Source organism: Meriones unguiculatus, chromosome 10, assembly GCF_030254825.1.
Source record: "Meriones unguiculatus strain TT.TT164.6M chromosome 10, Bangor_MerUng_6.1, whole genome shotgun sequence".
NCBI lineage: Eukaryota > Metazoa > Chordata > Mammalia > Rodentia > Muridae > Meriones > Meriones unguiculatus.
The window spans coordinates 112,431,012-112,446,660 of NC_083358.1; the positions used below are offsets into that span (position 1 = coordinate 112,431,012).

At 42.6% G+C, this 15,649-nt stretch overlaps 1 protein-coding gene across 1 annotated transcript in view; it reads right to left on the reverse strand.

The window, feature by feature from the left end:
* Window positions 1-455: 455 nt before the first annotated feature.
* Snx27 (sorting nexin 27) overlaps window positions 456-15,649 on the reverse strand; it is a 67,384-nt gene continuing 52,190 nt past the window's right edge. Inside the window, exons 8-12 of the mRNA XM_021661310.2 lie at window positions 13,793-13,882; window positions 6,425-6,574; window positions 5,804-5,932; window positions 5,113-5,172; window positions 456-5,011 (exon numbers count right to left, since the gene is read on the reverse strand). Of these exons, the coding sequence (XP_021516985.1) occupies window positions 5,003-5,011; window positions 5,113-5,172; window positions 5,804-5,932; window positions 6,425-6,574; window positions 13,793-13,882 (438 nt within the window). The 3' untranslated portion in view covers window positions 456-5,002. The remainder of the gene's footprint in view (window positions 5,012-5,112; window positions 5,173-5,803; window positions 5,933-6,424; window positions 6,575-13,792; window positions 13,883-15,649) is intronic.

Consider the following 15,649-nt stretch of genomic DNA (forward strand, 5'->3'; position numbering starts at 1 on the left):
ACCACCCTTATTCTCAGGCACATGATCAGAGGAGGGAACGTAGCCCTCAGAGTGGCTGGTGCTTCCTACGCATTTGCTAGGGGTGGTATAAAATATCTTCCTACTTACATATGAGATGCACATCTGCTGGGGTCAGGTGGGCATAATTCTACGTCCCAAAGGCTCTGCCAGGTTTTATCTATGCTTAGTTGATGCAGGAGTCTTGTGAATAGTCACAAGATTTTGCACAGGAGGCTTCAACAAACTAAGAATTGAAGAAGTAGATGGAATTTCTGAGGGAGCCACTGGGCAAAGACCTGCTCCTTCCTGCCTCCATTCCCAGCTTCACTAGTTACCTTGGAAAAGCAGCTAGAGGCTCTCATTTTCAGACTAGCCATTCCATCTGAACTGTCAAAGGTCCCTCTTTAGTTCTTCCCACATAACCCAAAGGATTTGTAGTCTAGGAAACCAAAGAATTGTTTCATCAATAAATCAATTTATTTAAAAGAATATGTTACAATTAATTACACTAAGTAACATCACCAGACAGTCTTAGAGTGGTTAGCGCTAGAGCAGGGGCTGGAGAACACTGGAGCCAGTGTGCTCTCTGCATTTTCTCTTCACATTTCATAAATCACAAATAAAAATACAAGATACTGCAGTGAAAATACAATTAGTTTCTCTCAAATAAATTAAAAGTGTGCATGGCCTGGGAAAAACTGAAGCCCAGCTCACCAGCTTAAAAGGGGCATGATATCAAGTTGGCAACCATGTTTAGCAGCTGGCCAAGTGCTCCTGCCAGTAACCAGTCCCTCTTCAGTCTTGTTCCTCCCCAGAGCCCAACTGATTTCCGTGCTCCCTCAGTTACCGCTGAGGAAGAAGCTGTTGTTACCCGGGTAAAGAAGGCCTGGCAGATTCGCTCAGGGTTAGATTGAGAGGATCCCAAGATGAAGGACTAAAGATGCATTCTCCCTCCCACTAGCTGTAAGTATTCAGCCACTCTGTCCCTCCTCCAAGAAGTTAAAGCAACTCATAAAACTGGTGAAGGAGCAGCAGTGTGCTGAGGCCATCCCTCTAGACAGCATAATGACAGGAGGGCACAGAGGTCCTGAGTCCTGGAGACTTCAGGTCAACTGGAAGCGAACTGCTTTCTAGGAGCTGGCCCTTAAGCTGGAAATTCTGAGAGAGAGAGGTGTCCCCTCTAATCAGTGCCCTATTTGGATGCTTCAGAGTTTGGAGCTATAAAAGGGGATTATGCAAAGCTAATGGCCCAGGTAACTAAAGGATAAAATTAAATGGGCCAGGTAAGAGGATACTGGAATATTTGCCTCATTCCTCCCTGAGAGCTCTGTCCAGGCCTCGTAGCTGCCTTGAGCACTAACATATCTGTGCTGAGCTTAGGTCTCGCCAAAGGGAAGGCAGAAAAGTGGAGACCAGGATAAAAATACAAAAACCAGCAAGCTCAAAGCACTGTGCAAGTAAAGCTTCCTACAGGGCCAGGTTTCTCAGGGCCTAAATATTTTCCTGCTCCATAAAAATCTCTGAGTTTTTGTGTCAGAGAACAGAAACCCAATGGAGGAAACAACTGGAGACCGGGGATCCTGCTGGGGTGAAGCTGGGGAGGGGAAATCCCTTTCCCAGAGACAAAACTGGCAAGGAAGACGCGGTACATGCCTCCCTAGGCAGAAGCCAGGAATAAGAAACAGTGGGGATTAAAGGAAAGAAGTGGAGGGGATGGGAGATGGAGTAGAGTTACATCTAACACTGCTTCATGCAAAAGGGCTTGATCCTGTGGGCTCCTGGCCACAGTGATCACTGCCTCCATGACTGGAGACCCACTGTGAGCCTTTCGGGTCTCCCTTTTCCCATCTCCCTGCTGGAGATGTGGGTTTTGGTAGCAAGACTGCCTAAAGTAGGCTGCTCCTGCACAGATTCTGTTAAGAGGCCAACATGTTGGGGCTCACTCTTCGGGACCTCCAAAGCCCTGTCTCCACTCTGGAAGGCTGTAGTGTAGACTCTCCAGTTTGTTCATGTCTCTCCTGCTGAGTGGATGGAGGCACACTGGTGCATGCTATTTCTACTGTTTGAACAAAGCTGGCTTCCAGAGCATGTTGGAGTGAAAAATCAATGCACCTACTCTTAAGGTACTCAGACTCATTATATTAAAGCCAAAAGGAGGGTTGATCCTGGATTAAAGCCTGCAAATCAGGCATCACCTTCTTCAACTTAAACACTCAACATTCTTATATTTTGTACTTTGTGGTTCTACAGGTTTGGAGGGGGAAGGGACGGGCTGTCCTAAAAGGTTCACACTTTCCTGGGACAAGCAGCTGTCAAAATAATAGAGCCATAAAAGTAGCCTCATAATGTTCTGCAAAACTTAAGGTATGAAAGAAACTTTAAACCACAGCCAACACTGCCAAACACACTCAATTCTGGCTGGCCTCCAGCTATATGAACCTAAGGATGCCAGCCTGCAGAGGCTTCAATTTGGAAGGTAAAGTAGGAAAGGAGTTTCAAAGATGAATGTTTTAGTTCTACCTGACCTAAGTGTTCTTTACGTAAGAACTCAAGATCTGAGAATACTGCCCTAGTGCCAGGCTGGCCTCTACCTCATATAGCTTTTAGGCTCTAGGAAGTCTAAATGCAGCAGATAAGGGACTCTTCTACTTTTGGGACAGGGACTCATGTGATCCAGGATAGCCTTGAACTCATTATGTAGCAGAGGGTGGACTTGAAAATTCTGATCTTCCTGCTTTCCCCTCCTAAGTGCTGAGATTACAGGTGAGCACTACCACAGCCAAGTTTTATATGGTGCTGGGGGTGAAACTCAGGGCTTTATGCGTGCTAGGCAAACATTCTACCCACTGAGACCCAGGCCCAGGTCCAGCCGCAGCCCTAGGCCCAGACCCAGCTCCAGATGAAGAAGTCTTTGAGAGATTTCTCTTCAGTCTCCTTTGTAGTAAAAAAGTGGTGGTCAGCTAAATCGACCATATTCCCACTTCTTCCTGGGCCCTCAGCTGGCATGAACAGGCCTATGATTTGGTTGGCAGAGACACAGACTCTTAAGTTTACCCAAGCCACTTCCTCCCCACACAACTGTTTATGGAAGTCATGGAGGATGTAAAATCTTGACAGTTAATGGACAGGAATGGAAGAGGTAAAACCTTAAAATACAAGGCATGCTTCCTTCTTTCCCTCCTTATGTCCAGTCTTTGTGCCTTGGACGTCAAGTTTTACTCCTAATACTATCTGTATCACAGAAGAAAAGTGTTCCATTTCCTATAATAACAGCTTCCTTAAACTACTCTGAACTCTGTTTTGGGCCAGTTGAAAGGAAGCATTTAAAGTCCCCAAAGAAACAGGAAGGGGTGCAGAATGGACTAGTAAGTCGTAAGTGGGAGCAGTGGACCAGGAAAATGACGTGGAATTGAGACTAGAGGCGTTTAGACTCCCTGCAGACCCGAAGCTTTGTTGCTCTTGAGAAACAGCCTTTTTCCTCAGCATCCTCTTGAAAATAAAGACACTACAGTCCTTGCTCCTCAGACTCTATGGCAAACCCACAGCCAGAAACTGTATTCAACACAAAAGAGGGGGAAAACCCAAGCAGGTTGTAAACTTCTCGAGTCCTTCATGAGGAGAGGTATTTTCCCTGTAATTTTTTTTTCCTTTTTAAAGTTTGTTTCAAAATAAAGAGAGCAAGAGAGAGGTCATGAATTCAGGTGTGTAAAAACACAAGCTAAAAAAGGTACTGCCATCAATATGAAATTTAAAAAGAAATATATATATGTATATACGTGCAGCTAATTTGTGTATATATAATTTTTTACATACATACATATATATGCTTAAACAGTGCAAATGGATGGAGTTCATAGTTCCAGTTTTAAAAATATAGTACAAGGAGAGTCTGTTCGTCTGAGGCCTGGGTAAAACACAAAGATGCCTTTGGCGAGTTGGCTGGGCTAATTTCTGTCCGATCTCAGTGGACTTCTGGCATTATCAACCTGCTGTTCCTCTACCAGCTCAGTTCCAAACACTTAAAATTCACAGGAAGTTATTATAAGATTTAGCTTAGGTCTTTGGGATATGATGACTTTTTTCTTTTTTTGTGTTAAAGGTTATTGTCTGACATGGGAGACGGAAAGGCTAAGAGGATGAGGGCAAGGAGAAGGGAGAGGGAGGATGAGGGCAAGGAGAAGGGAGAGGGGTGAGGAAAGGCTAGGTGGCCACACCCCTCTACTGTGACCTCACCATCTGGAAAATATTCTGAAAGGAAAGAAAAAAAAAAAGAAGAGTTACTGAGGAGCAGTATGGTCTCCGACTTGGAGACAACCCTCACACAGAACTGGAGCACCACACTGGGCTGACAACCTGATCCAACTTCCCATCCACAACCACAGCCTCTTAGAGGACTCTGAGTATGTACCACCTGGCTTAGTCTTCCTGTGTTACAAAAGAGACAATTCAGATTTAAGGAGGTTGCTTTGCCCAAAATCACACGTAAAACAAGCAGGAGAAATCCCAGATGACCTTCAGAGACCAGCGTTCTTTCTACTACAGCAAGAACATCAGCTTCTACGTGACTGACTGGACCTCTCGATTTTCTGATTTTCTTTGAGAATAAGTAGCTAAGTATTTAGACAGTCTCCAAAATTCTGCTCCAGCACTGACACCTATAAACAACAGTAGTAAAAATGTCCCCCACATATATGTTCTTGGTTAGTGAAGAAAGACTCTACTGTGACTTGTCCAGTCAGATGGCTAAAACTCAGGACAGGTGCTCTCCTGGGTCAGGAACAGCATGGAGGGTTATTTGATTAAAAAAACAAACAACAACAACAAAAATCAAACAAACAGGCAGAAGAGGGTCCATGAAGTCATGAGAGATGGGAGAGCCTGCAGCCAGTGTCCACCCTCTTACAAGGGAAGAAGTTGGGCTTTTTTCGCATAGCCCCTTCACCGTCCAGAGGCCAGCTTCGCTGGGAGAATGTCCTGCTCACATGGGATAATCAGTCTCTAACTAATATTCCTAGAAAGACAGAAATGAAGGTGAGGGTCCCGGTATTTGGTCATAGGCCTACAAATTTTAAATAAGAGGAAGAAATTAATTCAAGAATTCTTTAGAATTACCTCTTTTCTCCACTTGAGCTCGCAGAACACCCTCTCAAAGCATTCATGCATGTAATTGAACTGGAAAAAAAAAAAAGGGAGCAATACTCACTGACTTCCCAAACCAGGCACAAGGCCATGCCTTTAACTTCAACTCTACCATCCCATTTTTCAAACCCACCCAGGACAGACTGGGTGGGAACCATATCCTGCCTGGGAACCACAACCACAGACCTGGCAATCTATTGTTCTCCAGCTCCTCCTAGTGGTGACTATGACACACAGGCTGTGAATTTCACAATCCCAGGACAAAATGTCAAACTGGCCCATGCTCTTTTGGTTATCAACAAAGGAATAAAACCATGAGGTCAGGGCCTATAGAAAGACTATGGAAAAGCCACGGATGTGGTGGTACTCATATTTAATCCCAGCACTTGAAATTCAGAAGCAGGTGGCTCTCTTTGAGTTCAGAGCCAACCTGGTCTACAAGAGCAAGTTCCAGGCCAGCCAAGGCTAAATTGTGAGACCCTGTCTTAAACAAACAGCAACAAGCATCTATGGTGAGACAATGGAGAGAAAGAGTTCTCTGAAACCATAACTTGCCTTCAAGAGCCCTAGTTTAATGCGACTTCTCCTTTAGTTCCCACTAGGATTTATTTCAACAGTTTCAAAGCCCGGTCTACTTTCCCCATGCCTCCCATCTCCCACTCACATATGGTGTGAAGATTTTAACCCATCGAGGCTTCTTCTCTCCTCGTGCATATTCAAAACAGAAGGCCATTCCTTCTTCATCTGTGTCCCATCGCTGCATCTCATCCCATTCAAACGCTATTACCTGGTTCTAGACAGCCAAGAACATCAGAGTAAGGTCTATAGTTTAAGTACTGGGGAGCTGAGGCAAATGGATTCTGATGGAAAAATGCTCGGTGTTTCAGGGAAGGGCTGTGCCAAGAGAAACTTAGGCTGGTGAAGTGGCTCAGTAGGTAAGCGCTTGCTGGGCAAGTTGACCTAAGTTTGAGCCCCAGAAGCCACACAAAGGTGGAAGAGAAAATGATTCCACAAAGCTGTCCTATAACCTTCACACATGCACTGTGCCGTGGGCATGAGCCTGCGTGCATGTGAGTGCGTGCACGTGCATTCGCACACACACACACACCATACACACATACAATAATTAATGTGTAATTTGGAGCCAGTAAAATAAGGATCAATGTGGATTTGCTGACTATCATCAACACACTTTGATTCCACTTACTCTACAAAGAGGAAGTAAAACACAAAAGGTATGCAAGCGCCCACTGACAGCTTCTGGCCCACCAGGCTCAACTCTTACCTCCAGCTGCCCTTCTTCAGTGCAGGCATGAAGTTTAAAGTGCGTGATACTGATGGCTGTGATAACATGCCCCTTCCTCCTGGAATCACAGGCACAGTGCGGGAAAATGATTTCATTGTAGCCCTCACAAGTTCTTAGCATGTTGAGGTACTAAACAAGCAAACACATAAATGAAAGGGAAAACCATGTTACAAAGATGCTGAAGCACAGTACAGCTGGATGGACAGGAACATTTCACCTAGCCACCTGAAGACCTGGCTCCTGATCTCACACTTGTCCCTGAGTTGGCACTCCTTCATACCATTCTCAGCTTTTACCTTCATACTTCTTCATTTAAAGATTTATTTATTACGTATACAGTATACCTGCAGGCTAGAAGACGGCACTAGATCTCACTAGAGATGGTTGTGAGCCACCATGTGGTTGTTGGGAACTGAACTCGGGACCTTTGGAAGAACAGCCAGTACTCGTAACCTCTGAGCCCTCTCTCCAGCCCTACCTTCAAACTTCTAACACCCAGTTCTTCAGTTAAAGATGATACAGAAATGAAGTGGCAGAAGAGACACTGTAGTCAAGATCACTAGCACTAGAAAGGAATCCATAATGGCAGCCAGTGTGGTCCTCTCTTTTCACTGTACTTACGGGATGGAAATCTATCTTCATAATAGTTTCTTCCTATCTCTTTTCTAATAAAAAAATTACTCCGATCTTAATGATGAAGATAAAACTACTCCATGTCTCACACTCATAACATGGTGAAATTAAAATAAACTTAAAAAAAGCAGCCATTTTACAGAACTCGGAGCAGGATGAGTGACGGATCTAGAGGTCACTCATCAGAAACACACAATTAAGAACCACAACCCCAGGCTTTCCTTTTTTCACCATCAATTAATTCCTAAGTAACCTGGTTGTTTCCTGAGTCCCAGCATGTATGTGTGGTAGTTAGTTTTAATTGTCAAGTCGACAATTAAAGACTCAACAAAGGAGGCTCAATAAGGAATTGTCTAGACTGAGTTTGTCTATGGGCAGTCAGGGAGATGACCTGATTAAACTGATGTGGAAAACCCAGCCTAAATGAGTGGGTCCAGGTCTCTCTAAAAGAATGAGCTGAACACAGGCCTGCATGTACATAGTAACTCATTTCTCTTTGCTCCTGGGTGTGCTGTGATTAGCTACTTCAAGTTCCTGTTAACCTGACTCCCCTGCAATGCTGGACCATAGCCTGGGGCTTTGAGCTAAAAGGAACCCTTTCTCCTTGAGCTGCTGGACAGGGTGTTTTACCAGAGAGCCATGGATGAAACTTAGACAATATACCTCCTTAGAAAGCATCTGGACTCCAGTCAAGTGAGACATGTGGTCCTCACAAGATGAATCCAAAGATGGCTTCAAACACTGCAGCTCACTCAGCTTTGCTCCCTCTTCTCTAACTCAGCTCACAAGTGCAAATTAAGCAAGAAAGAATAGAAGACACTTGGATGGTGTGTAAAAGAGAAACGGGCAAAGGGAGATAAAGGAGGAAAAAGATTGGTGGTCTCTGAGTTGGTGTCCTTTCATGGGCTACCTCGGAAATAAGCACATAAGCCTGAAAGTCACACAAGACTTGGACACACTGGTATATGCACAGCACCTTTGGTGACTTCAGCAGATGGGTAGGAGTTCCAAACTGAGAACCAGATAGTTCCTATCTCTCTTACCAAGACAGATGAAATGACATACGTACAAAACAAACCAACCAACCTACCAAAAAACAAGGCAATCTAATGGTTCTGGTGAATGACACTTAAAACATTGCTACTGTTACTGGGGGATATGGGTCAGGGGAGGGGGAATCACACCCTGCTGGCTTTAGATTTCTTCCTCAGTAAAATAACAACTTAGAGGATGACAAATCACAGAACAGCAGCAAGGACAGAGGCAGGGTGCGTTCAGAAGAGCCACAGTCCTTCAAAGCCTCATTTTTCTTTTCTCATTCTCCCACTACTACGCTGCCACATCTCTTCCCTTTTTATTGCCCTTCCAGTTCCAGTAGACATGATACTATTTACTGCTGCTACTTCACTGTGAGCAGGAGAACAAACCCTGCTACACACAGGGAAGTATGACAAGAGGTAGGTGCAATGGAATAGACAACTCTTCTGGGTTATAAGAGCAACAAGGTCTGGAGCAGACATTGACACAGAGGAGAGCTGGGGCCACTGGGCTGGGCTCAGGCCACCTGGCACTGGAATCCAAACTGCACTATTTCCTACCTATATAACCTTGGGCAATTCACTCAATCCAGGAGCCTTGGTTTTTGTTTTTTAATTAATTTATGTTTATTTTTTTATGTGCATTATTGTTTTGTCTACATGTCCATGGCTATGTGAGGGTGTCACATCTTAGAGTTTCAGACAGTTGTGAGCTGTCATGTGAGTACTGGGATTTGAACCTGGGTCCTCTGGAAGAGCAGTTAGTGTTCTTAACTGCTGAGCCATCTCTCCAGGCCCCAAGCCTTGGTTTCTTACTCTATAAATGGGAAATAACGACAACACCTATGTCATAATATTATTTGTTACACCAAATATAAAATATTTGGCACAGAATTTGGTGAATAATTAGATAATTAATAAATGTTAAATTTATTTTTTGTTTTGATTTGTTTTTTGAGATGGGGTTTCTCTGTGTAGCCCTTGCTGTCCTGGAACTTGCTCTGTAAACCAGGCTGGCCTCAAACTCAGAGATCCTCCTGCCTCTGCCTCCTGAGTGCTGAGATAAAAAGGTATGTACCACCACTACCATTATTAAAAGCTCCATTAGCATTAGTCAAAGGACTCAACCATTTTCTCTCTCAAAAGCTTGAGAGCTTGGGGAGTGGTACACCCCTCTGGTGTACAAAAAAGACTGGCTGTGAAATGATAGATAAGGAATTCCAGAGTACGGGACTGGAGAAATAGCTCAGCATTTAAGAACACCTGCTGCACTCACAGGGAACAGAATCTGGTTCCTAGAACCCATACTGGTGGCCTCACAACTGTCTAAAACTGCCCTCTTCTGGATTCTTTGGACACTGCACGCATGTAGTACACATTCAGACAAGTAGAAAAACACAAATACACATTAAAAACAAAAACAACTTCCAGGGTAGGGACTGGAGAGTTAGCTCAGTGAAAAAGTATTTGCCGAACTTGTGAAACCCTAGATTCAACCTTTAGCATTACAGAGAAGCAAGCAAATAAGAAACACAAAACCCCAGTATAAGATGGAACCAAACGAAGCTTATATACATTAGGAAGGTGAAGCCCAGCAGCACTGCACAGCAGGTGGTGCACGGGGCCTTCTAGGCTTCCTGTACTATCCTTTCAACTTCTCTTTGTATTTGAAAAGCTTACAATAAAAAGAATAGCCAGAGCCCAGGCCTCCAACACCCAATCCAATCTAATCCAATCCAATCCTGACACAGTCATTAGAAACACTGACAGGACCAGCTCACAGCAATTCTGCTCAGTGGTGCTAAAAACCTGCAATGTAGGTAGGTGTCACATAACCTGAAGATTACTTCTGCTCGTGTTCTTTAACAAAAATGGCTGGCCTAAGAGAAATTTTCCGAGAATTCTCTTCTTTGGGACACACTTTTGCTGTCTGAGAAATATATCAACCATATTCCTAAGAGAACATTTTACTGTACAGATTTGTTTGTGGGATAGAGGGAGGGAGGTCTTTGAGGTAGGGTCTTATTATGTAGCCCAGTAAGATGGCTGGAACAGGCTACATACACCAGGTTAGCCGTAAACTTGTGCTTCTCTGTCTCAGAATCAAACACTTTTACCCATACCCAGCCTTCTGTACGGAGAATTTTTTTTTTTTTTTTTTAAGAGAAGCATACAGAAATTAGGAAAGAGTGCTAGGGATGTAAAGAGCAGTGTGTATCCTGAACGCTCTTTGACATTACAAAAGTCACTGTCCACTGCAATCTGGAACTAAAGGAAGCCCTCTCTCCCTTGATTCAGGGAAACGTGCACTGGAGCTCTACTGCCAAATCCTACTTGTATTCTGACTAGTCACATGATCCCAGATCCCAGTGGTTTGAACGTGAAATGCCTCAGATAGGCTCATGCATTTGGACATTTGGTCTCCAGCTGGCTGACACTGTTTTGGAAGGCTGCGGAGTCTTACTGGAAGCAATAGGTCACTGGGGACAGGCCTGGATCAACAGTCTCCCACTCTGGCCACCATGACAGAAGTGTATCACCTCAACCTATTAAGCCGTGTAACCTCTTCCTCAAGTTGCTTCATGTCTGGCATTTGGTCCACTTCTTTGCATAAGAATTCTAGAACAGTCCCAGCACACAGCGAATCTCCTCTTGAAAACCTTCAAGAGGATTCTTACTGGCCTAAGTTCTAAGAATAGCCTGAACAGGCACCCGCGCCTTGATGAGAAGACAGATGGAGTCTTACTGGACCAAGGTCTTCAGAGGCTCTCGGGTTTGTATTCTCTCTCAGTTTTAAGCAGACAACCTCTACATGGCTGAGTTTGTACCAAACTTGAAAAGAAACACTGAAAATTTACATAAATTAAAAACTGGAAAAGGTAAATTTTTATTGTCTAACAAATTTACAACATATATCTAAGAAAACAAAAATTTAAAGCTAAGCATGGTGGCATCCATCTTTCATACCAGGACCTGGGAGAATGAAGTGGAAAGATGTTCTTGACCAGCTTTTGGCTATACAGCAAGTACAAACCCAGCCTCAGCATATGAGACCCTGTCTAAACAACAGTGACCACACAGAATTATTCTATCCATTCTCAATTTTGAATAGCTAAATATAATCTTGAATCATCACATCTGTCTTAGATAAGTGGAAAGGAAAGATATAGCAAAGGACATTTTGTAAATGTTCAATAGTTAATAACAGAGGGGCACAGAACACTTTAGGTGAATGGGTTACGGGTACATTTTCCAGAATTCTGTGCTCTCCCAGCTGACCTGCCAAAGGTCAAAGCAAGTCTATTAGAAACAAGGAACTGAAAGGAACCTTGGGAACCAAATCTCCCCAAACTTGAATTAAGATTCTGAAGCTCTTCAGGTTTCACAAGGTCAAGTACCCTTTTTTAAATGTATTTTTTTAGTTTTATCATGTATATATGCATGTTTGCCTGCATGTATGTTTCTAGACCACATGTGTGCTTGGTGCTGTGGTCCGAGGAAGGCATCAGATCCCCTGGAAATGTAGTCACACAGTGTGCTGGGTGCTGCTGATTTGAGTGTTGAGAACTGAATCTCAGTCTTCTCTAAGAGCAGCCAGTGCTTTTAACCACTGGGCCATCTCTCCCAGCCTCTAAGCCAATGGGTTTTCGGGGTTTTTGTTTTCTGCTAAGTAGCCCTGGCTTGCCTGGAGCTCACTTTGCAGGCTGGCCTCACACTCATAGTGATTTGCTGATGTGCAACACCATGCTTGGTCTAAAATACTATTTCACAGACATAAAAATTCCCTTTGCCAATTTTCTATTTTAGCTTGCTCTTATGTAGTGGTAAGACAGTTCCCTGATTCCTGGTGACTTTCTATGGAAAAGAGATTATTTTTTATCATGGAAGTAAAATCATAGGCTAAGGTCAATGCTAACCCTATTTACCTTCTAATTTAATGGTTTTCTGTGTATGTATATGGAGGTGGGTGGTGACTAATATTGAGACATAGTCTCACTATATTATACAGCCTGATCTCAAACTTGTTAGATAACCAAGTCTGGTCTTAAATAAGGACCCTCTTGCCTTGGCTTCCTGAGGGATGAGATTATAGGTGTATACCACCATACCTGGCCCAATTAAATTAATTTAAAATGGATAATAAGTACACAGAAGGTAAAGAATAATTCAAGTAGTGTTTCAATGATTACCAATGTACTCATTATCCTGTGTGATTCACACAGCATTGAAAAAAATTTTAGCTATCTGTGTGATCTGTCAAGGGGGAATTCTGTAAATTCTATGACTGAATTGTTTGTAAGTATTCTTTTTTGTTTGTTTGGGTTTTTTTATGTGTGTGGGTTTTTTTCTTGTTTGTTTGGTTTGTTGCTTTTTGTTTGTTTCTTTGTTTTTTGTTTTTTTGAGACAGGGTTTGTCTGTGTAGCCTTGACTGTGCTGGACTTACTCTGTAGATCAGGCTGGCCTCAAACTCTTTAAAACATTTAAAGAACATGCTAGGCAGCCCTGTCCAACAGAACAGCCAGCAATGCTGAAAATGTTCTAAGCCTGCGCTGTCCAACACAGCAGCCACTGGCCACATGTGGCTATTTAGCACTTAAAATGTGGCCAGTATAACCAAAGGAATGAATTTCAAATAATTTTAAATTTAGCTTTAAATAGCCACATGAAGCCAGTAGTAGCTAAATCAAACACAACTCTAGGAAATCATACATAAAAAAGCCCTACTGAGCCCTACAACTGGAGAAAAGTAAGTTAGAAAAGGATTGATGTTGCTAACTCACAACTGAATTTCAATATTAAAGACCTAACTGAATGTGGTGGCTTATTCTTGTTACCTCACCATTTGGGAGGCTGATATAGGAAGTTCAAGTGAAGTTCAGGGCCAGCCAGCTTGGTCGACAGAGTATATAAGGCTAGTTTGGGCAAACTGCAGGCTAACCTGGCTGAGACTTTTTCTAGGATAAATAAGTACTAAAAATTAAAAAAAAAAAAAAAGAAAAAAGAAAAAACCAAGTCTAAATACTAGATCCTTACAGAATAGTTATGTTTTTTAAGTTTTTTTTTTAGATTTATGTATGTATGTACATGAGTGTTTTGCCTGCATTTATGCATGTATACCATGTGTGTGCCTGGTGCCCACAGAAGTCAGAAGCCGCATCAGATTCCCTAGAGCTGGAGTTACAGACAGCTGAGAGCAGCCACGTGTGTTTTGGCAATCAACCTCATCTCTTCTGCGAGATCAACAAGTGTTCTTAACCACTGAGCCAACTCTCTAGCCCATATTATGTTTTATGCAGCACTTTGTTGTTGTTTTGAAGCGGGACTCGTTAACCCAGGCTGGCCTTACACTCGTCATACAGCTAAGGGCACCGTTTCTTCCTGTCCCCACCTCGAGAGTACTAGGGTTACAGAAGATCACAATTCCCAGCTTTGTTTTATCACACCTTCAAATAAAAACAAAAACAAAAACAAACAAAACCACTGCCTGACCAATACTAACAAAAGTATATACCTATGTATCATAATCTGAGTTTTTTGATGGAATAATGGGGAAACCCAATGGAACTTTGCATCAAAGTCTACATGTTCCACCTCTTAATGAATCAAGCCTCTGACCAGGCTGTGGTACCTTTCAAAATCAACTGCAACAAGAGGTTTAGGGAGTAAACAAACTTACCATGACCATTTTCCTTTGTTCATATAGCTTCTGTAACTGGTAAGACTTCTCCTCTGCTTTAATGTAACCTTTCTTTACATCATCAACAGCCTATCATAAAGCAAAGACAGACAAAGAAAATTTATCCAGATGCAGTTTCAGGAAAGCTTATATTCACCCGGACCATAATCATCATTGTCACAGTGAACTGTCACCACACAGGTGTATATACTAGGATGGTGGCATTTGAGCAATCTCTTGTCAAGAGTAAATTTAAACACATGAAAACAATCAAGAGAGCAAGGAGAGAGAGTACACGTTATCGCTTAATGGCAACAATGATACAACAAAGTGTAGGGTGAAAAGTGTGCGTTGTGCAGTTAGAACAGGAGCAGCTGTAATCATAGTTACCAGAGAAGCCTAACACAGAGCTCCTGGGCAGGCGAGTGAGAAAGACTCTTAGCTGAAGGCAGGGAACAGGAATAGGTGTGGCCTAAATACATTTAGGAAATAGATCTGCTGTATTTAAATGGACTATTCTGACTTAAGGCGATGAACTGCAGCATGTGGCTAAAATGAAGTATTTTCACTCTCTCTATATATATAGATGCATATATATATATGGATCATATATATATATATATATATGGATCATATAGAGGAAGGAATGCAATATTATATCAGATGTTGTAACAGTAAGGTACAAATTATTTCCCATAGTTTTATTACTATTTTTTTAATAGACAGTTTCTCACCTAGGCCTGTCTGCAGTTCACAATGCAGACTAGACTGGTCTTTAACTTAGGATTCTCCTGACGTGGACTTGAGTTCTGGGAATACAAGTGTGTGTCACCACACACTTAGAAAAGAGAATGAGCTCAAGATTGACATCAAGGACTGGATCAGTGCTAGTTCTATCTCCTTCAAGGTCACCTAAACCATCTCAGTTTGGCAGACAGCCATCCATACCGATGACAACAAAACTGACAGAACTTAACAATTTGTTGTTGTGATAAGATTTTATGAAAATATCTCTTGCATTCAAAGAGACAAAACTTTTGCTGGACATCACAGCCAAGTTAATAATGCAACTTAAGCTCACTTAAGACTTAACCTGCAGCCAGGTGGTGTACACCTTTAATCCCAGCACTTGGGAAGCAAAGTCAGGTGGACCTACAGAGTGAGTTTGAGGCCAGCCTGGTCTAAAGAGTGAGTTCCAGGACAGCCAGGGCTACACAGAAAAATCCTGTCTCAAAAAAACAAAACAAAACAAACAAACAAAAACCAACCAGATTTAGCCTGCTATCCTATTTGTGTACTCAGCCTGCTTGGCTTTAACCCATCTTTAAGAGAACAAATTCAACAACCAAATCTTACTTGAATTTCCCACTTACGAGCTCAGCTAATGTACAGCAGTAACTTAAGTTATATACTCTTCCAAGCCCCTGCACTTGAAGAGTGTGTGTGTGCGCGTGCATGTGGTAATCATTTGCTGAAAGCAGCCAATAGGTTGAATGCAACCTTATAAAATAAATATAAACCATAAATATTGGACAGAGCATATAAATAGTTTGATAACATCTATTTGCAGTACTTTGTTTTTGAGTGCTTTGCAGTCAGTTGGAGCCAGTAAAGTTCCATGCCCTGTAAAACTCTGTTAAAAATTTAGGGGTTGGAGAGATGGCTCAGTGGTTAAGAGCACTGTCTGCTCTTCCAGATGTCTTGAGTTCAATTCCCAGCAATCACAGGGTGGCTCACAACCATCAATACTGGGATCTGATGCCCCTTCTGGCATTCACGTGTACATGCAGCTATAGCACCCACATATATAAAATAAATATTTTAAAAAAGATTTCTAAAGTATCCCCCCTTATTCCT